Here is a 22,763-nt window from a genome sequence, read left to right on the forward strand (position 1 = left end):
CTGCAAGTTTCTTGTGTGCATATTTTCATTGGAAGGCAATGTTAGGATTCTAGATTCCATGGTGCTGAGATACATACCTCTGAATCAAGGTTTGCTTGAGCCTATTGACAATTTCTCACTGTATTTTTGGTCAGTTTACCTGCAGCAGAGCTTTCAAGAGTGAACTTGGTGTGAAAAGGGAAATCTAAATGATGCTTTCCCATGTTCCTCAGCACTGCAACAGAAACTATCCTGGGAAAACACAGGGACCCCACACTCAGAGGTTTTCAGAATGCCTGACTGATTCTTGGTTTTCTTAGCAGTTCCTTTCCTTTTATCCCTTAGAAGCTCCTTGATCAATTGATCTTGAGCAGCATATATCTAGGAGGGATATAAGGACTGAAACAAATCTTGCCACTGACAATGTAGCCTTGGGGTCCCTATCACTTAGTAAAAAAGGCATTATGTCAGTCACAGAGGCATTGGATTTGTGTATTAAAAGGGGGGAAATATAGTGCGATCGAAGTTCCTCGTAAAAGCGGCACTCCAAAAGGGCATGGGCTAAAGAGTCAATAGAGCCAGAAGAGCAAGGGCAGATCCTGTCAGAGTATGGTATATTCAGAATTCTGCCCTGCATCACCATAGAAGGGTTAGCATTCAATCTAGCCAAGCAAAAAGCTCTACAGAGACACTTAGCAGTTGATCCACTAGCATTGGAATTGTGTTGTGGATGGAGGAAGGTGGGGCGGTCTGGGCATATCAAGAGAGACAGACACAAAGGGAAAGAATAAATGGTGAGTGGCTGGAAAGCGCAACAAGAGTTCCTGCGCTTCTGAAAGCGCAAGAAAGCAAATGGCTACAGGAAACAGGATTATTTTTCAGGGCAGAGAAAGAAAGAGGTACCAATTGCTGCAAGTACATAAGAAGAACAACGATTGCTCCTGTGCCTTCTTACAGTGATATAACGATATATCTCTACCAGGTGAGTGTCTTTTAAAAATTAATAATTGGAAATTTGCTGACACAAGGGATAAAATCTCTACATCTCTATCAGGTGAGTGTTTTTTTTTTAATTAATAATTGGAAATTTGCTGACACAAGGGATAAAATTTCCTTACTACAGAGGCAGAGAAAACAGGGAAAAGGGCAGGGTTGTCCCATGGTCATGGTCCAGTCAGCGGGAAGCGAGAGGAATAAACAAAAGTACAAGAAACATTACTTGAAGAAACGTGACTCAGATTTGATTGCTAGAAAAAAGACTGGTGAAAAAGTGGCCCGGAAAGAACCAGAAGAAAACCTGGAAAAAATGCCAGGTGAAAACTAATGGCTCAAGAGAATGTGTGAAAGCCAGGGGATAAGCCAAACTAGTATGGGGCCAGAACCAATGCAATAACGCTACGAGGAAAACCCCTCAGTGCAGGGAAATTCTATTATGTGGATTGGTCCCTGGAAGCTGAGAGTGTCCACACAGAATGAAGAAGCCTGAATATCTGCGCTGTAGGCATCAGAAGAGCTGCAATAGCATGACTTCGTCCCTAGAACTGCAGTCATTTGAACATGGGTTCTGCATCTGGCCAAAGGATAGCCTCATTAGCTTGGATCTGTGGCCCAGCAGAGGGTGTTCTCTCACTCCCATCATGTCCGCAACACGGCCAGGAGAAACAGCTGCACTTGGGAGGCCTTAGTGCGTCCAGGCTGCTCTGCGATCTTGCCTTCAGAGGGATTTCAGATGTGCAGTGCTCTCTTAAATCCACCTCCTGAAGTCCTCAATAAATGGCTGTTTGATAGTTCAGTCTTCTTTCCTCACCCTACTTCCATATCTGCCTTCACTTTTGACTCTTTTAGTAAGGCAGATGTCAAGAAAAACCACATGTTTAGAGTTCTCCATGATGAACGAGTAAAACGTTTAGTCAGAATAGATGCTAGTGTTTGCCCCAGATAATGCTTTCTACACTTAGCTTTCTTTAAAAATAGAAGAAAAGTCAACTTGAAAACATTGTTTCTTATGGATGCCAACAAAACAATCTGTGTAGTTTTATTTTAATGGATGTTCCAACATTTTTACTCACTAGAGGTATGACCCCACAGCTGCAGAAGGCAGTTGTTCCAAGAGCAGCTTTGTGTCTGTCTAAATAAGGCCATTTCTTCCCTTCACAATCTAATGGAACTTACATTTTCAAAGGTATTTTCAGTTGATGGGGTAAGGGCTAGGTTACGTGGAAGTACTTGTGACTTTTGCCTTTGAATTTCATTTGTATCTTATGTTCTCCCCCAGAATGCCTCTCAGTTGTTTCCTGAAACCTGTCACTTCTTGGTTAGGTGTCAAGGATAAGCCGCTTTGGCAGCTAACTTGGCTGTTTCTTTTCTGAAGTACTCAAGAACATGTGGAATACAAGTGTGCCAAGCTTTCTAACTAAGCAATGTTTGTTTGGCTTTGAGCTCCAGGCCTCGTAAATGACAAGAAGAGTTGTTAAAAGAAGCAACAGCCACTGCGTGAGGAAACATTTGCCAGTTCTGCTATTCTACAATGGAAGTGAGAACTGCTATCTATCCAAGAACTGGTAGCCATCTGTCCACCATCCGTTTTAATCTGCAGTCCACTTCCAAGACTACACCCAAATGATAGCTTCCTCCCAGTGCCTGTAGCATTAAATTGCGTATCAAAGAAGAAGCACCCAATAGCATATAGATCTGCGTATGCTACCACATTGTTCCACCTGCACTGAATGAGATGGTCCTCATGTTGTGGCTTCTGGGACCACCAGATGCTCACAAACCTTCTATCCAGAAGCACCCTGCGTAACCTACAAGCTTTTTCATTCAAGCCCTCTTTCCATTTCTGTAAATTTCTTTAGCCCTGCTTTCTTGGGTACATTGTAAGCCTGAGAATATAAGCTTGCTTGATTTTATCTTGATAGCCAAGTGCTTAATAATCATTTTAATATAGTTATATTATTAACCACTTACCTAAGTGAAAAAAACCCCACTGAGTTTCAGTGACTTATGAATGATTGCGTGTGAACGATTGTATGTGGAGGAGTATGCATACTTTCTTCTTGTACACAGATGATTTTACCTAAAATTAAAACCTACCAGCAAACGATCTTGTAAAATGTTTAGTCTATTCTGAAAAGAAGATAATGGGATTTGTATCTGGGGAATGCACATGCAATGCTTTTGAAATCTGAAGATGGTAGTGGAAGGGTTACAAATGAATAGCAGGACTCATATATTCTGCATCTTGAATATTCCAGTTTGGGGTGCATTTTCTACATAGCCCTCCATGCCAGTACAGCACAGTGTTTCCACACCAAGGATGGAGGGATTGGGGGATTCCCAGAATGGCTTGTATGGGATGCTATTTTTGCTGCAGAAGCAGAACTTGCATGATTCGGTACATTCCGGAGAGGATGCAGCAGCTCCGTAGGATCTGACTGCCCACTAAAGGGCAAAGTCAACTTGTATTGAAAAGTAATTGTAGGTATCACATCAAACAAAATTAGAAGGACTGCCACACCCTTCTGATATTTTTTATTTAAATTAAAGACCAGCAGAAGGCAAAGAAATCTGGAAATGTTGGCATGGATCTTAAGTTGCTATTTGGTTGGTATAACAGCAGTTCTGCTGACAGAATGCATTTCTGTTGGCAGAGAAGGGGCGGGCAACTGCTGCTGATTCACTCCCTCCCTCTACAGACCCACTTGATAGTGTAGGGAAGTGTAGGGAGGGATAGGGCAGCTGTTGACAAGCATGGAGGTGAATGGTGAACCACGAACCACTGTGTGATTCACTAGTAGGCTCATGTGATGGTTTAATTGTGAATTCCAGCTTGCAGCACTGGAAATGGAAAATGAGACCTTTTGTACAAGTATATTTTGTCCATCTTCACCCTAAGCATACTTACGATTGCAATCTTGACCTGCCGATGGATTTTTGAAACCACTGATAAAATTAGGTAAGCAATCTGAGAGAAAGAGTGTCATAACACACAGCATGTTTTAAGGCAATGATTTGCGCTACATATGCTGATTAGAAAGCGCCCCTGGGACAGGAATGTCTTGTAAACAGAATGTTGGCTCGTTCTGTTACAAAATTCTCTGTATCAAACGGCATTTTCTGCATTCCTTCTTGAAACCCTTTAAGCCTTACATAATGCCTGCATTACACAAGGCGGCAGTCAACATGGGAAGACTTATTAAAATAAGTCAACACAAAAAGGGGTAAAGACTGCTATCTGGTGAGAGATCATGTCCTGTGGTCCCAGGGCATTCGACCATACTCTCAGGTAAACTTCTCTTTAAGTAGGAAACATGTATCACCCTGTATATTTTGATAAATATTTGCTAGGAATCTTTCTCTCATTATGTACTTTTTGCTACTGTGAAAGTGTGATGGGGCCTTCAAACCGTTATCCAGATTATGTCCAGAAGAGACAGGAAGGAGTGGATGGAATGACACCAAATACACTGTGATAGGAATCGTAATGTTGCTGGTGAAGCTCCACTGCTCCAGGTCATTTGACAGACTTTAATTGACCACCGTGATATTAAGTTACATGTTCAATATCTGTTGTGCCTCCAGACAGTTTTCCTTTAGCAGCTGAGCCAAATAATGGCTAGTTACTATCTTTTTCTCTCACTGTCTGGCATCAGACTATCTGTAGTGGTTAGAAACGAGGCCAATTCTATCTCAGATTTCTGGAGATTTTAAAGCCTTGGTCTGTACAAGGGCAACCACTTCTGAATTCACATGTACTTGCCTTTTTCCGTTGGAAATTCACATCGAGTTTCATTGAGGCGCATTTGTTCAATGTGTTCAATCGTCTAAAAAGCAACGTAAGATCCAAAGATCAGCATCTTGTTCATCAGCTCAGTTGGCAGGTTACAATCTCAGACACTGTTCCCTTGTTCATTCATATGGATGGGATTTGAAATATTCTCATTTAAAGGTCGACTGATAGTCAGGAATAAAATATTCATTCCTATGCAATAAACGGGACAGAAATCAGGGTTGTTGTTGTTTTAAACTCTTTTGATCCCAGCATTTTTGTTTGTGTTTTGAAAGGTGGATACCATTGCCCAAACCAGAAATGGGCTTCTAGACTAGATTTTACGGGTAGATTCTACTCTCTCTCTCTCCTTGAATCTGATTACTTATAAGGGAATGTACTTAAAAATAAAATAAGTAATAGGCTCAGACATAACTAAGAACAAACATTTAGAAGTATTTTAAATTCATCACTAACTACCCATAACTATAAGTGATAAATATGAACAGATGTGATTAGATTTCAGTGAGACAATTTTTTTAAGGATTGCAACCTCTAAAAAAACCCACTATTGATTTCAACAGTACCTCTAACCACAAGCTGGAGAAATTATAGTTTTAGTAACTTTACAAGTAAAATAAGAGAAATATTTGGTGTCCGCATGTATCTTTTGTCTCCCAGTCATTAGTGGTTAAAGGGTTGGCAAGTTTTTTGAAACTCTACAAATACCTATTTATTGAAGGTGATGCTGGGATAATTGTGAATACTCGCAGACAACAAAGTCTGCCACACTCACAAAACACTTTAAATACTCTTTAAGAAAACTATCATCTGTCTTCAGCCTCAGCACTGTGATGCCTAAGTGGAAGAACTATTTGCTGATGCAGAAATATTGAACGTGTATCCAAGAACTGCAGAGCACTTAATCAAAATACTCTTTTCTCTACAGACCTCATCAGTGGATATCATGGAACTGATATCATCAAGATCACACATTGCAAAAGTTAGAGTAATTTCCTGTCTCTTTTATAAGGTAACTCTTTCCCCAAGTTCCAACATTACCTTTTAATATGGCCAGTGATGAAGCCCCAGATTGCTGATTTAGCCATATGCATTTTAAGCAAGAAAGATGATATTTTCTGTGCCCCTTCCAATATTTTGAAGCATATTGTGCCAATGAAGTGAGAGGATTAATGATCATCTTTATGAGATCAACTGTCTCTAGAGTCTCCAATTAAATACAATCTGCCTGGATTTCTCACAACCTCATGATGTGCCAATGGCAGAAGAAAGAGCTCTCCATCTGCTTACATCTGTCATTGGAATGTTAGTCAAATCTTCAGGCAAGAATAATTCCAAGACTGGAAACAATAGCCAATGACATTTTGATCAATGTTCATAAGGATTGCTTTATGTGTTACATTTTGTACTCAGGAATCCATCTCCAGAGGACAAAAAATGCAAGCATTATCATTCATGTATTGTACAAAACAAGCAACTGTGCAAAATGCAGCCCACATAGGAGCCTGTTATCTGCATGTACTTTGCCCAACAAAACTGACAGATGTGTGCACCCATTCATACTTTCTTGAAGACTTGGGAGCCTATTTTTAAAAACTGGGAACATGTAATGGTCCAAAGATGAAGATAATTGTCCATGGAGCAAACCCTTGTGGAAGGCAAACTATCCGGTTTAAAAGCAAGGCCTTTAGAATACTTCGTTTCTCTCTAACACTACATGACATGTTAAAGGTAAATAACATTGCAGAGCAAAACCTTCCAAATCAGGCTGCCTTCTGGGTGGGCCTCTGGTCCTGTTTCTCTGTTATCTGTGACATGTTAATATGGCTCAAAATCCCAGCTCCTTATGACCAGTCTGCAGCTGTTATTGAGCAGCTGCAAAGGAATCCAGCCAAGGGCATACTGGGGTCAGAGGCAACAAATGCAGGGCTATGGCAGCAGTACAGGAGGTCTTCTGCATTTGGGTAGTTCTACAACCTTAAATTGTTCCTTTCCACCAAGACATGATCTCTTCTGGAAAGGCCTCTTGGTCCACTGACTCCTGTAATGGTTTAATTTATAAAATAAATCCTTGATGGAACTGATTCATGCAGTCCTGTAGAATTTAGGCCACATGGTAACTTTGAACACACAGTGACCTTTTCAATGTGAAGTGAAACAATCTGAGCTCTATCACATGCTCAGATTCCTTCTGAACCCACAATGAACCATGTAGAAACTCCACAATGCTAATGTACTACAGGAGGATTTATTTATTTTATCGCTGTCCCGAAATACCTAGTAATCATCTTAAAAACCCAGTAAGAAAGGGGATTGTGAATCAGCACCACATACTAATTCCACTTCAGCTGCAACGAGGATTCATCCGCAACTGGTGGGAGTCGGTGGGGGAGTGGGAGACATTTATTTATTTATTTATTTATTATTATTTACAATATTTCTGTGATATTTCTTCAGAGTCCTTCTTAAGGTGGTTTACAATTAAAAACAACAGTATATATAAAAATAACCAAACCAATAAAAAATTAGCCACTGAACACAAGTGGCATCAAATCTATTTATAAAAGATAAACAAACCATTGAAAAAAACGGATAAGATAAACCCCCTAATTAAAAGCCTGAGTGTTTTTTCAATGAAGTTCAATGGGGCTTTTTTCAATGAAGTTCAATGGGGACGGTGTTCCAAAGGAGAGGTGCCACCACAGAGAATGACCTGTCTGTAGTAGCTATGCGCCTCACCTCTGAAGGCTGGGGCACAGAGAGCAGGGCTTGAAAGGCAGGTGTTATCTACTGGGGTAGATAGTATGAGAGAAGAGGTTCCTTCAGGTACTCTGGCCACAAGATGTTTAGGGCCTTAAAGGGGAGAACCAGCATTCTGAATTGTGCCTGGAAACAGATGGGTATGCATATCTTTCAGCATAGGGGTGATCTGACCCTTGTAATCAATCCCTGGCTAGCTGCTGCACTGCGGACCAGTTGAAGTATCCACTGAACAATTGAAATGCATGATATTAAGTGAAGGAATAATAGGGAGGGGCTTAATCCTTGCCCTCCCACTACTTCCCCCCCTGCAACCCTACCCCTCTCCAGATCTCCCATGCAGTTGGCCAAACAGGCATCAGGAATCTTAGCCAGACTAAACATGGGAGACAGGTAAACATATTGCAGGGGAAAAGTTAACCACCTATTCATGCCCACTGCTCTTCTATTTTAAATCTCCCTACTGCTATGCAGCTATTCAGTAGATAGCCAAGTTTCTGGAACTGGATCTTCTTTTGAATACATATTTTGCCCTTCGCCTTGCCACCCACCTCACATGGTTGCTGTAAGGGTGAATGGACAGTTAATCAGTCATTAACGAAATGTTTAATGTATTGAAAAACCACCTTACCTACAAAGAGGTTCTACAAGATCCTTGTCAAGAAAATCATGGTCTTTCTTTACAGCTTCAATGTCAATAGGAAACTGGGAATCTTAAAGAAAATAAACAGGAGTTTATACGGGAATTACATTTATTTTGCCACCAAGATGTAAAGTACAACACAAACTGTCCTCACAATATGATCTCTAATATTACTTTCTTTTCTAACTCTAAAGGCAATGTAAGATCTGTCAACCAAACTGATAACATGTCAGATTCTGAATATTATCAGACGGTTCATCTTTCAGTCTTGTAAGAATCTTGAAATAATATAATCTGAACAGCACTAGAAAAGTGACAAAGTTTGTTATTTTGGTAGGCAACATGGGGATTCATTCCGCACTTGTTTCCATGACACCTTTCCCCAATGTTATTGTTAAATTTAACATAAGGCACAAGTGTGTGCAGAATGGAGTCATACCACAAGGTTCTGAAGTAATTTTTTTTACTTCTGTAAACTCAGTTTTCACACAATATTATTCTGCTATTTTTAAAGCCCAGAAATGCAAAACAGTCCCCCTTCTTATAGAATCCTCCTGTATTCCAACATGGCAGCTTTGCTCATCTGTACAGGGCCTTCTGTGGCCCTGAAGATGTTCAGGAGGGCTTTTCTAGAAAGACAATAGGGCTATACTACAAAGAATGGTTCAGGAAGGCCCTTTATAAAGGGAAAAGTACTGTGGACTATACCACAGTATACAGGACGTATACTATCTGTTTGCTGCACATATTACCCTGCTGTCTCTGCACTGTTTTCTACTGATCCAATACCATTTTTCTGAATTGTATCTGTACTCTGGTATCATGTCTAATAAACTATGAGTATTCAGATTGTTGTAATCCGAATCCTAGTATATCGCTTATTAGATGTTTCATTGCAGTGGTTGTACCAATTAAAACTATGTAATCCACTCTGAGTCTCCGTGAGAAAGGAGGACTATAAATATAATAAACAAACAAACAAACAAACAAACAAATAAAGAAGAAGAGTTGGGTTTTATATGCCGAATTTCTCTACCACTTGAGACTCAAACCGACTTACAATCACCTTCCCTTCCCCTCCCTACAACAGACACCCTGTGAGGTGGGTGGGGCTGAGAGAGTGTGACTGGCCCAAGGTCACCCAGCTGGCTTTGTGTGTAGGAGTGGGGAAACAAACCCAGTTCACCAGATTAGCCTCCGCCGCTCATATGGAGGAGTGGGGAATCAAACCCGGTTCTCCAGATCAGAATCCACTGCTCCAAATCACCGCTCTTAACCACTACACCTAAAATGACTCTAAAGGCTCTTCTAAACAGTCACTTTGTTGTACTACTAATTCAGCATTGTGCCTGATTTGTTGAAGATCCAGATCTTTTCCCTGAAGGTGACCATTCCATTGAGGGATGTTGCATTTTTCTTACACTCCAAACTCTATATGTTGCCACTGGAGAAATTCAAATCCACTCCTGCTATGAACTGCAACAGCGGGCACAGTGGAAAATGGGATATAAGTGTTTTAAATACACATGTTGTGGGATATGATTGCACAAGCATCATGGACCCATCACATTATTAGTGAGGAATAACACAAGTCTACCTCCTCTCTCCTTGGTAGGACTGCGGCACAATTTAATGACACTTTTGAGAGTTGTCCTCCCACTCACTCAACTGGTGTTCTTAATATTCTAGATGACGTGAACCGCTCTCGTTCAGTGATTAGGTGATTATGGTGTTCCCCCTGCAAAACTGCTACCGGCACAGCCCATTATATCTGGACAGGATTTTGCATTCCCCCTTTGACATACCTTCATAGAGCTGTGCATACTGTGGAAAGCCAGCAGCTCGCAACCAGTCACATGCCAACTTTGCTTCAATTTCTGAATAATGAGTAAAAACAAAAACAAAATTAGTTTAATCGGTGTTTTTGTCAACTGTTACAAAACAATAGCCCAAACAGTATTGAAAATACAAGTGACATTGATGGAAAAGAAGGGTCCATTACAAATGTTACAAATGGGGCCTGCTGATAATATATGCAGATGTTAGCAGATGTTAGAAACCATGTTCACCTGGCTGTATCTGCCTCCAATCCCTTCACATTTGGCTGAACATGCAGATATCAGAGTTAAAGCTAACGGCCATGCTTCTGTAGTTTTTAATCTGCCTGTGGCTTGAGTCTGCACATTTTCATACTTAATCCACCTATGACATCCAAGCTAAGAAAAACTTTGCCAAAGTTTATGGTACTTCTGAAAACATATTTGGTTTTCTAAAAGTCACACCCAGACTGAGATATTTTTTATTGTCTGTTCCTCCGAAAATGGACTCAAACCAGTAATTTTGTCACAATTTCAGTCATTCAGGGGAGAAATATTGTCGACTGCTAAAAGCACAACTGGTCTATGATAGTTCAATAGCTCAGTATCAGAATGACAATATTTGGTCATTTCGAAGTACTCTCATGGATTCTGTGCCAGGTCATTTAAAGTCATTAGAATCAACAATGGTTAAGATGACAGCTTTCCTCGCGTCCTAAAGCAGTCTGAGAGTACATTTAGTTCTTAGATGTACATGACAGAATGACAGGGTTGCAAAAATATGGCTTTTAACTGCTGCAATTCTGGATGGTGGAAGGATAATAGCTCTATTAAAGCTTTATCATGCCACAATATTTTCATTATATCTTTTTTTTTGGGGGGGGGGAGAAGATAAAACATTATACTTCTTGTTAAACATAAGCTCACAAAACAATGAGTTGGTAATGCTTGACAACTTCCAGTAGAGGGATCCATACTTTTTTTTTTTAAATGTTCTAATTCTTTCTTATATAAGGGACACCTGAAAATCTCTTCCATGATGTGAACAAGGATTACATTTGTTTCAGACAGACATATGGATTGAGCATACCCATATATGGCTCATGAGCAATTGCTAGATTTTAAGACTGTAAGATAAAACAGTCACCCATTTCTTAACTTTTGTATGGCATAAAGTTTAGCGACAGGTGAAATATAAGAGGATGTTGAGTTGCTAGAGAACTTTCAAGCATTTTATCCAGGAATCTGTCTCTAAACTGGATAATCTGAGGGTTCTTTTAGCAGGGGTGGATTTTAATACTACATTGGCAGTCTCCAAATTTCTTTCCCAGTCAATCAAGAATAATAAAAAAATACTAATTTCTTTATGGGCTATTTAGTTAGTTCCTCCCCCCCTTTTTTCTTTATTTTGATCTCAGTGTGACATTGTTCAAGGCCGAACTGGCCATATAAACAGTATCATTAAAGTAAAATATTTAATTAAAAAGCTAGAGAACTTTGCAGCTCTTGACTGATGTCTCTGAAACCACTCTGAATATAGCAGGACACACACACTGTCTATAGCAGGATACACCCCCCGCCCCTAATTTTGACTGCAGCCAAGCTCCAGCCTTACACAGATGAAAAACCAGCTTTGGGGAACAATTTTGCAGGCAGCCAAACGGAAGAGATGGAAGGAGGAGGTAGCCTATCATTGAGCCATTGCATTACATGGTAAGGGCTATGAAAGCAATTCTCTCCCCATCCCCAGAACAAATGTAACATTTTAATGGCTAAAAACCCAATCAGCAGTCCCAATCCATATTACCCAGCTCCAGCTACTAGTTACAACCAATTTCGTATCTTCTAACATTTCACAGATGAATATAGGGAAATTCCTGCATAAGAGCGATGCAGCGAAGGGTGAGGTTTGCAATCAGAGCAACACGGCCTGCCGGGTCATGGTTGGGCCAACTAAAATGAGCCACAAACTGAAAGCAGGAACGAAAACTGCATGCAGGAAGATAGCTTCAGGTGACAAAAGCAGTTATACAAGCCCGCCCGCCCACCCTCTGCCTGCCCGCACCTGGCCCTGATCTGTTCCTGCCCTCCCACCACCAGTCACTGGCAGGTTGTCTGGTATCCTTGTCTGCCACTCTGAGGCCGCTGCTACCTCCGGCCTCTCCTGGCCCCCGCCATGCCTTTTCCTGGCCGACGCAGCCTCCAGAAAGCTGTCACCGGCTGAATGCATCATCGGTGGCCTTGCCAGGATGTCCTGCGGCTTGCTGCCGGCAGCCGTCGTCTCCTTCGCCTTCCCTATGGCTGTGGCTGGGTCTGTCTCACCCGGCCTCGCGGTCGCCGCTGCTGCCGCCCCCTTGCTTGGCTCCTGCCAATAAGTGTGCTGTGGGTGACCATTAAGTTGCCTCTCATCCCATGGGGTTGGGATCCTGCATGCGCCAGGCCCCAGCACCGGACACATATGTATCCTGGATTGATTGTATTGCTCACTATCACAAAATAGTATGAAGAATACATCTTTTAGGAAAGTCTATTTCTTTATTTATTTTACTGAATTTGTTACCCCACTCTCTATCCCAGAGTGGCTCACAATCACATCTGTCAGAAATACAGTACATATAAACTGGCAAAAATGGATTTTACTACTTTAATTAGTGAGTTATAGAAACTAGTTTTAATATTTTTATATTTTACTGTTAAATGATATTTTTAATACTGTTAAGACTTCTTCGGAAGTTGGGTGATAGGTCACTTTTTTAAGGTGGGTGGAGGGTCGAAGGGGTATCTTTTTGGATCTCATAATTTTGTAACCATGAATGTACCAATAAGTATATATAGATACTCTTTTGTATTTTCTTTTTTAAATTTTTTTATATTATTATAATTGTATTTAAAATATTGTCGAAGGCTTTCACGGTCAGAGTTCATTGGTTCTTGTAGGTTATCCGGGCTGTGTAACCGTGGTCTTGGAATTTTCTTTCCTGACGTTTCGCCAGCAACTGTGGCAGGCATCTTCAGAGTAGTAACACTGAAGGACAGTGTCTCTCAGTGTCAAGGGTGTAGGAAGAGTAATATATAGTCAGAAAGGGGTTGGGTTTGAGCTGAGTATTGTCCTGCAAAAGTATTGTCCTGTAAGTATCAAGATAATGTGCTAATGAGGGTATGGTATGTTAATATGGAACCATTGTATCCTGAAGTGATCTGTTAATGTGTGTAATCCAAAGCTAATCTGTATGGCTATTGTTGAATGTTGTCTTTGTCTGGAGGTTTTTCAGGGCAGGAGGCTTCCTGCCCTGAAAAACCTCCAGACAAAGACAACATTCAACAATAGCCATACAGATTAGCTTTGGATTACACACATTAACAGATCACTTCAGGATACAATGGTTCCATATTAACATACCATACCCTCATTAGCACATTATCTTGATACTTACAGGACAATACTTTTGCAGGACAATACTCAGCTCAAACCCAACCCCTTTCTGACTATATATTACTCTTCCTACACCCTTGACACTGAGAGACACTGTCCTTCAGTGTTACTACTCTGAAGATGCCTGCCACAGTTGCTGGCGAAACGTCAGGAAAGAAAATTCCAAGACCACGGTTACACAGCCCGGATAACCTACAAGAACCAATAATTGTATTTGTTTGTTTTGTTTTATGTTATAAAAATTAATAAAAAATTATATATAAAAAAGAAATACAGTACATAACATATAAAACCAATAAAACTCAATAAAATTCTAACATAAGGTTAGAAGAAGAGTTGGTTTTTATATGCCGAGTTTCTCGACCACTTAAGGAAGAATCAAAATGGCTTACAATCATCTTCCCTTCCCCTCCCCACAACAGACACCCTGGGAGGTAGGTGGGGCTGAGAGAGTGTGACTAGCACAAGGTCACCCAGCAGGCTTCATGTGTAGGAATGGGGAAACCAGCCTGGCCCTGAACGCACCAGCAACTTACCTCGCTATTTACACGCGTCCAGTACGAAAGCATCCAAGACGAAGAGCAAGGACGGCGATTGGTCCAGCGTGAGTAAGGGAGGCGGGGGGAGTGCGGGGGTTGGCTGGCAGCAGGAAGTGGGCTGGCAGCGGGAAGTGGATCGAACACAGTTTGCATGTTCCCACTGCAAGGCACCGGGTGTGGAGGACGCTTTATTTTTTTTATTCGCCATATAAGCGGATACGCTTAACGCGGCGAAATTGCGCTCTGGAGACGTCCTCGGAATCCTTCGGGTGAGTTGCAGTGGGAACATGCAAGGAAAGCGGAAGCCGGCGCCGCAAATGGTAAGTGCAGACATGGCCCTGGTTTACCAGATTAGCGTCTGCCGCTCCAAAATACCGCTCTTAACCACTACACCATTTTTTGGGTCAAATGACCGTAAAATAAAAACTGACTGACTAACCACTACACCATGCTGGCTTAAATTAAAATGATCAACAACCTATTTGTGCTTATTATTTGTGCACTGATCCATAAAGAGCCAGCGGACAACAGGAATACAGGAATAAAAAAAGATATGTTCTGTATTCTAAAGCAGGGTGGCTTCTGGAATAAAAGAATTTACAAAAGTGTAATTTTTAATTTTTAAAACCACTGTTGCTGTAGAAAAAATATTTTCTAAGATCTTTCTATGTGTGTAGTGTTCTCTTTGGTTTCCTCATCAAACTAGGTAAGATTGCTTGGTACTTCAATGATGCCCCCCTTCCCAGCCAAGAGCATCTCTAAGAGCCATCAAAGGTTGGAAAATCAGCTTTGGAGAGGGAGAACATGAATACAAATAGCACCAATACAAACAAAGGCCCTTCCTCTGTTGCAGCTGTTATTTAACATTTTTTTAAAAAGTCACACACATCTCCCAGCATCTTGCCTAGTCTAACTCACAATTGTATAAACCAAGTGCTCATTCATTCAACAGACACAACTGTTAAATATTGGACCATGAAAAAAACACACCATTATGACCTCCAAGGAATACCAGGGTCATGACGTGGAGGCAGGCAATCGCAAACCACCTCTGAAAGTCTCTTGCCTTGAAAACTCCACCAGGGGTCACCATAAGTCAGATGTGACTTGACGGCAAACAGAACATAAGCCAGTGGTTCTTTGCTAACCTATATCATGCATTAGTGTATCTAAATTCCTGCTCAAAGCAACACATCAGCATTATTTAGAATTAGAAGCATCTTGTTCTATAACACAATGTTGGAGAATGAATACTGGAATACCATATTGGCTTAATTCCAAATAAGGGGGTTGTGCATTTAAAGCGGGGCTATGAAGCAGGACTTACGATCCACCAAGCCAAGCCAAGCCCACCGGCCATGTAGTATTGCAAAACCAGGGTTATTGAGCCCCTGGGGGCCAATGGGATGGGTATGGCTTACTGAACACAAATGTTGAATCCCCAATTTAAGTCATTTAATCATAGGGTTGCACTGAAAATCTCCTGGAAAAAGAATACAATAAAAGTTGGGAATGCACACACAGATTCCCAGCATGTGGATCTCGCCAAGAGAAACACGGGCAAAGGACCCTGATAACCCCAGAGAATCTGTCTAAAGCTATGATCCTGTGAAACACAATCTGGCTAGTAGAACATGCTGAAGACACGAGGAATTCAGGCTGCAGTGGAGTGTGTACCTAAGGATTAATAAGCAACTTGGAGGGGCTGACAGCCCGGAGTATGGCCTCAGGCCATTAACCTACATATGACTGCTAATCCCCAGGAACCTGTGGCAAGGTTATTAATGCTGTTATAAGATAGGCAGAAGATGCAGGCACACATTGTATATAGGAGATGGGCATGACATTTTCTGACAGGAGGTAACACTATCGGTAAGTACAGGTAAGCTCTTTCTATTCAGCAGGATTCCTGGAACAATTTCTCAAACAGGAAGTTTACATTTCTCATAAATATTATTTAAATTAAGAGCACGTCATTAATCCAAAGAAAAAACATTCTTCATATTCAGTGCATTCTTCAAATGGACAGCTGCATAAACTGAATCATACCTGGAAATCCCCCTTCTCAGAAGCCTTATCCCCCGCCCCCCCCTACACCCTTCTCCTGTTTCTTTCAGTTTTTGGTATTGTAAGCCACTGTGATCCCCCCCAGGGGAGCAAATAGAAATAATGTAATAGAAATAATTGTATTCATTAATTAAATTATGTCTAATGGCATGTCAGAAATTGCTCATTTTACTGTTGCCTTCTGAAAGACTAGAATCACACAGGGATTTCAGCCAACCTCTTAGAGCTGTGACCTCAGCTGGAGTTGTCAACTCTGGACTGGGAAATTTCTTGAGATCTGGGGGTAGGGGGTGGGGGTGGGGTGGAACTTGCGGCAAGTAGGGTGGGATCTCAGTGTACATGAACAGAAAGACAACAACAGAAGAAAAACTTTATCACTGTTAGTTTACTGTGTATTGCAAGAATGCCTTATATAACCATTCTATAAAACAGGCCATTTAAATCAGCTTGCCATAACCTCTACTACTTAGCATCTCATCCTCAATGAACTGGGATCTTACTCTAAAACCACAAGCTGTAATTGCGCAAATTTCTCTGCAATTCTTTTATGGATTGCCACATCAGTGCATAATTCTCTCATAATGGCCATGGGTCTGACCACTTCATTCAAACAAACAAAAACATGCTTTAATTATTCCCACTAGAAACAATTCTGGGGAATTTCAAGATAGGGAAGGTGAAGTAGACTTCTTATGGCTAGGGGTCTCAGTTGGTAGGGGTTGAGTGTTTGGTTTGAATCTGGTGCTCGCTCCTTCTTCCCGCATCTGTTCAAAGCCTATTATTAACTTGGTGCAAACCACAGTTTGCCATTATTATTTAATTTAAAATATTTGTTTATATCCCACCTTATCTCCCTATGGTGGGATATAAACAAATATTTTAAATTAAATAATAATGGCAAACCTTATCTCCCTACAGAGCCCCGTGGCGCAGAGTGGTAAGCTGCAGTACTGCAGTCCAAGCTCTGCTCACGACCTGAGTTTGATCCCAACGGAAGTTGGTTTCAGGTAGCCGGCTCAAGGTTGACTCAGCCTTCCACCCTTCCGAGGTTGGTAAAATGAGTACCCAGCTTGCTGGGGGTAAAGGGAAGATGACTGGGGAAGGCACTGGCAAACCATCCTGTAAACAAAAGTCTGCCTAGGAAACGTTGGGATGTGACGTCACCCCATGGGTCAATGACCCGGTGCTTGCACAGGGGACCTTTACCTTTTTTATCTCCCTACACTCAAGACGGCAATGGAAGCTGCCAAGTAAGGCCTCTGGCAAAACCTGGACTAAAGAGCAGGCCCTCCCAATGGACTGTCAGATGAAAATCTCTGTACAATTTTAGACACTTGTATCTACAAATGATAGAAAGGAAAAGAAAGCAAGAATGCAGACCACAGTAATAAACAGCTACAAGCATGGTCAATGTGGTCATGGGCAAAGTGGCTCAGTTAGGGAGGAGCACAGATGCCAATACTGTAATAACCCTGTATAGATCTATGGAGCAGCCTTACTCGAAATACTGTCTGCAGGTCTGGTCACTGTATCTCAAAAAGGATTGGCAAAAATGCAGAAGAGGCCAACCAAAATTATTAAGGGGTTGGAGCATCTTTCCTGCAAGAAAAGGCTGAAGAGTCTGAGACTGCTCAGTTGAGAAAAAGATGACTTAGAGGGGTTATAAAATTAGGAAGAGAAAGTAGATAGGAAGAACTTTTTCTTCATCTTCCATGATACTAGAACTCAGAGGCACCCAATGAAGTTGATGGGTTTTAACATGGGATTAGACAGATTCACTGTCCTGCTCAGGACTGAGAAAACACTACAGCACAAATGCTGTTCCAGCAAAGGCTGAGGGTGGCCTGATACCTTAAATAAGGAAGTGGAGACACTTCCCCTTCAGGAGCAGGCTACCAGTACTTCAAGCTGTTAAAACCTACTTCTAGAAGTGAGTACTGTGATGGCGCTGAAGTGGGTCAGGGTTCTGAGAGGCTGGTTAAGGAAAGATCCCTGGTATAGCAGCAGGCTCTGTGGTGGAAGGGTAAAGGTCTAAGCCAGAATCAGAAGACAGAGCTGCATCCCAGGGTGACAAGCTGACTCAGAGTTGGAACTGTTGGAGATGTCTCAGCTACCTTTTTCTGTGGTGCTGTTAGGCATTCAGCTGCCTCCTGAGTCTCCAAGCTCTTTGCCTCACAAGAAGCAATCTGGACTGTCATCAATGACATTCATAGAAGATAGGTCAATCAATGGCTTCTTGCCATGGTAACTAAAGGGAAACTAAATTGAGAAAGCTAACCTTTGAATATCAGTGCTGGAAGGCAATATCAGGGAAGGCCTTGCCCTGTATGCCCTGTTTGTTGGCCCTCTAAGGCTATTGGTGGCCAGTGTGTGAAACAGGATGCTGGACTGGATGGACCACAGGTCTGATTCATCAGGATCCCAAAAGAAGGAGGCACTCCAAATTTTAGCTCTTCCAACCCCTTGGACAATCAGAAAACTGACAGGAAGAAAGTTGATTCATTTGAAACGTGGTGTTAGAGGAAAGTTTTGCAGATACCGTGGCAGAGAAACAAATAAGTGGGGTTTAGATCAAATCAAGCCTGAACTCTCCCTAGAAGCTAAAATGACTAAACTGCGACTATCATACTTTGATCACATTATGAGAAGACAAAAGTCACTGGAACATACAATAATGCTAGGTAAAGTTGAAGGCATCAGGAAAAGAAGACCCAAAATGAGACAGACTGCCTCAATCAAGGAAGCCATGGCCCTCAGTCTGAAAGGCCTGTTAACGATAGGATGCTTTGGCGGACACTGGTCTTTTATTCATGGCTGTTTCACTCTCTGTCACCCCAATGTCAACTTTGGGTCTCTGTTTGGATTATGCGTGCCATTTCTGACTGTCAGAGGTTGCCTCGCTCTTTCCCTGCATTTCCCTGTGTTTTGCCTGCATTTTCAAATTAGAGATAAAACAGGTCTCTCGAAACGCAAGCAAAATGCAGGGGGAGAGCGAGGCAACCTCTGACGGTCGGAGACGTCATGCATAATTCAAAGACTTAAACTCGTCAGAGGGGTGACCACGAGTGAAACAACCTTGCATAAAAGACCATTAATTCATAGGGTTGCCACCAGTTGGGAGCAAAATGCTGGCACTTAACACACACACAACTCCTTTGAGATATTGTGGGGAAGAGGATTCCTTAAAAGGCTAAAGTGGTTTCCTAGTCAATGTTTGATCAATGTTTGATTTTTGATCAATGAACATCACACAATCTTCCATGAAAATGAAAGGTTACATTGTGCATTAACCTACTTGCTGGAAAAACCTGATTTTGGCCCATTTCATCTAAATTATTTATAGTATAATTACATACTATGGTCTCTGAGTGAGCATGATAAACAGATTGCTAAATGGTGTCTCTGTACTTACCACCCTTGGCTGTTGCTTCAGACAACCTTTCCCCCTAATGTTAGCCACAAAAAAAAAAAGCCAAATACCAAACATTCATAACCATGGCATACAGTGTAATGAGTATTGTTTTTCCGACAATTCTTGTAATTCAGCATGTTTTTTTAAAAACAGAATGATACTTAATTTCCAGGAAATACATTTTTTACTGAGAACTTGGGATCCTAGATCTATTGCTTTATTTAAAAAAATTCACTGATGAAATGTTTAGTGGCCATTTGCTCACTCATTCTACAAACCTGTATCTTTCTTCGCTTCCTCACACTCCCACATCATCTTCATATATACTCCTACATCACCACCACAAGATATTCCTCTACTTTTAAAACTATTAAAAGCCGCTGAGTACAGCCCTAATTTGCTTACACTAGATCTGAGCTATGTAGCAAAACAGTTTGCTTTGATCTAACAATGACACCTTTTATATTTGTAGATCAAAGCAACTTACTTGCCTATACTATCCACCTTTTTGAATAGCCTTGCCAATAACATTGTTTAGGAAATTAAATAAAGGTGAAAGGAGAACAAAGGCAACAACTGGCCACTACAATTCAAAACAAGGAGGAGAGATGAAAGAACCATTAAAATTTAGCAGTTGTTCCCAAATATAAACGGTGACCTCTGTTGTCTTGACCTTAACATCTTTTCCTTCCCACCACTTACTTTTACTGATCTATACAAGCAGCACCCTGACCTGAATAGCTCCAGCCTATCCTGATCTCATCAGATCTCAGAAGCTAAGCAAGGTCAGCCCTGGTAAGTATTTGGATGGGCAACCTCCAAGGAATACCAGGGGCATGGCGTGGAGGCAGGCAAATCACCTCCGAACGTCTCTTGCCTTAAGTTAGCTGTGACTTCACGGTGCACGCACACACACACACACACACACACACACACACACACAAAACAAGCAGCAGGGTGGGAAGGGAAGGGGCTAAATCGTATCTGCAATGCCATGCTTCAAAACCTCTCTGAACATATAAAACTGGCATATTTGGGAGAAGGGGTCTATGCTAACTCTAATTCTGAAGTGCTTCCTTTCATCTGCAATTTGATGTGGTGCAGTGCAGAAAAACGTGCATTCTGCAGTGTATGTAGATTGGCCCTACTAACTGTAGCATACCTAGGGTTGCAAGGCACGGCCTAGCAACTGGCCGGAGTCTGGGGGGAGTAGGGAGATAGGGGCACAATCTGCAATGGTGTGACACCACTTCCGGGGAAAACCCAGAAGTGATTTCACACCCTTCTAGGAATTGCCATAGAGATTCTGGTAATTCCTAGAGCAGACTGATGTCATTTCCAGGTTCTCCCCAGAAGTGACATCATGCCATCACTAACAGTGTTTTTTTTTTAAATATTATTTTTCACCAGCTGCAGCAGCAGTGGCAGGAAACAGGAACTGCGGTGAGGCATTTCCTGCCCCAAGCAGGAAAATGGCAGTCCTAAGTGGACCCCAAGTTCAAACAAGTATCTTATATCTTCAGTTCAAAACAGCAACCATAGGGACTAGGAGAACACTAAGTTTCTCCATTTCCTCTTTGCAACCCAGAATTATTGGGGGAAAGTTGTGGGCTACTTGTAGAAATAGCTTTCGCTTTTGTTTGTAAAGCAGCACAAAGTGTGGAAAATGCAGACAAACTAGGGTTAGTTAGGAATGCATTCCTGAAGGAGCAAACAGCTATTTTTATAGCATACTGAGTGAGCTATACTAAGGCAACTCTATTCAGAAGTACATACCATGTTATTCGATGGGACATGCCCAGGAAAGTGTCCTTAGGACAGCAGCCTGAGTATACAAGTGTTCTCACATTTCAGTGACTCCTTATCACTCCAATATCTGATATATTATTTTTTATTAAGAAGCACACATACCCAACCTTCTACAGGTTTTGTGCTTGGCATTTTGTTTCCTTTTTAAACTTATTTTGAGCTAACCTTTCAGCACTCCTAAAGGCATATGGGTTTTGCTTTAAAGTAGCCGAAGAAACTGTGCTGATGACATTGCCTGCTTTCCATGTTCTGAAATACTTTGTTCCCTTCCCAAAGGCCCCTCACTTCACTGTCGCAGTTGTACATTAAAGTTGATATTTGTTATTTGTTATACACCGGCTATTTCCTCAGATCCTGTCTTTGACGTCATTGGGATCAGATTGCAGCATTTTCCAATGATGAATGATCAAGCATTGTGCAGCATATGAATGTGTGTTTTGCTAATTAAATGTGTTGTCTCTATATTCAAAGGAACAAGAGAACAGAAGTATTTTTCCCCAGGCTTAAATGGAAATCACTTCATTGGAAAGCCACAGCCTAGAAGCTACAGAACACTTTGCTCACATAAGTTAATGGGCGAAAACGCATGGTCGCTTTATCCTCCTTTAATCCCTGTTTTAGCCAGGATCGAACACACATTAGGCGAAACGCATGCGTTCGATCCTGGCTGAATCCTGGATGAAACAGGGATTAAAGGAGGATAAAGCGACCGTGCGTTTTCGCCCAATAAAGCCTAAAAAGTGGGGGAAAGTAGAATAATGGAGCAATCCCTCACATTGCTGTATGGCGTTATGAATCAGCTCTCTAAATTTTTAACCATGCAATCCTTAACAGAATGATACCTTTTTTCAATGGACTTAGAAGGGTGTACCTCTGCTTAGAACTGCACTGTAATAAATACAGTTCTTTTACAGAACTGATACCGTAATATCCCCATGATCTTGTAAGGTAGGTATTTAATATTTATTAGTTATTGAGAGTTAGTAAGATATAGTGGCTAGGGCAGGGGTCCCTAACCTTTTTGAGCCTGCAGGCACATTTGGAATTATCACATGGCATGATGGGCACAGCAACAAAATGGAGCCAGCCACAAAATTATTGCCACAGCTTAACTTCAGTAATACAGTGCAGATCCTTGTGCTGCCATGGCAACTATTGCCAAAGCAACATTTTTTTTTTTTTAAAAAGTCTTCATAGCCAATCAAATCTCCAATAGTCAATCAGAAGCCTTGCTGGGCAAAAGCCCTACCTGGCCCCACCCGCTTCCTAAAAACACTTGGCAGGCGCCAGAAAAAGGTGCCAGCAGGCACCATGTCACCCTCAGGCACCACATTGGGACCCTGGGCTAGTATGTTAGACCCAGGTTAGAATGACCTTGGATTAGTTACACTCTCTCAGCCTAACTTACCCCACAGGGTTGTTGTGAGGATAAAATAGAAGAGGGGAGAGTGATGTACACTGTCCTGAGCATCTTGGAGGAAGGGTGGAATAAAAAGTATTCCCATTTTAATTATG

At 41.5% G+C, this 22,763-nt stretch overlaps 1 protein-coding gene across 1 annotated transcript in view; it reads right to left on the reverse strand.

The window, feature by feature from the left end:
* Positions 1 to 22,763, reverse strand: part of STARD13 (StAR related lipid transfer domain containing 13) — a 155,159-nt gene that overhangs the window by 34,026 nt on the left and 98,370 nt on the right. Inside the window, exons 2-4 of the mRNA XM_056858396.1 lie at positions 9,977 to 10,048; positions 8,160 to 8,241; positions 4,739 to 4,802 (exon numbers count right to left, since the gene is read on the reverse strand). Of these exons, the coding sequence (XP_056714374.1) occupies positions 4,739 to 4,802; positions 8,160 to 8,241; positions 9,977 to 10,048 (218 nt within the window). The remainder of the gene's footprint in view (positions 1 to 4,738; positions 4,803 to 8,159; positions 8,242 to 9,976; positions 10,049 to 22,763) is intronic.

This window comes from Euleptes europaea, chromosome 12 (assembly GCF_029931775.1).
Source record: "Euleptes europaea isolate rEulEur1 chromosome 12, rEulEur1.hap1, whole genome shotgun sequence".
Classification (NCBI taxonomy): domain Eukaryota; kingdom Metazoa; phylum Chordata; class Lepidosauria; order Squamata; family Sphaerodactylidae; genus Euleptes; species Euleptes europaea.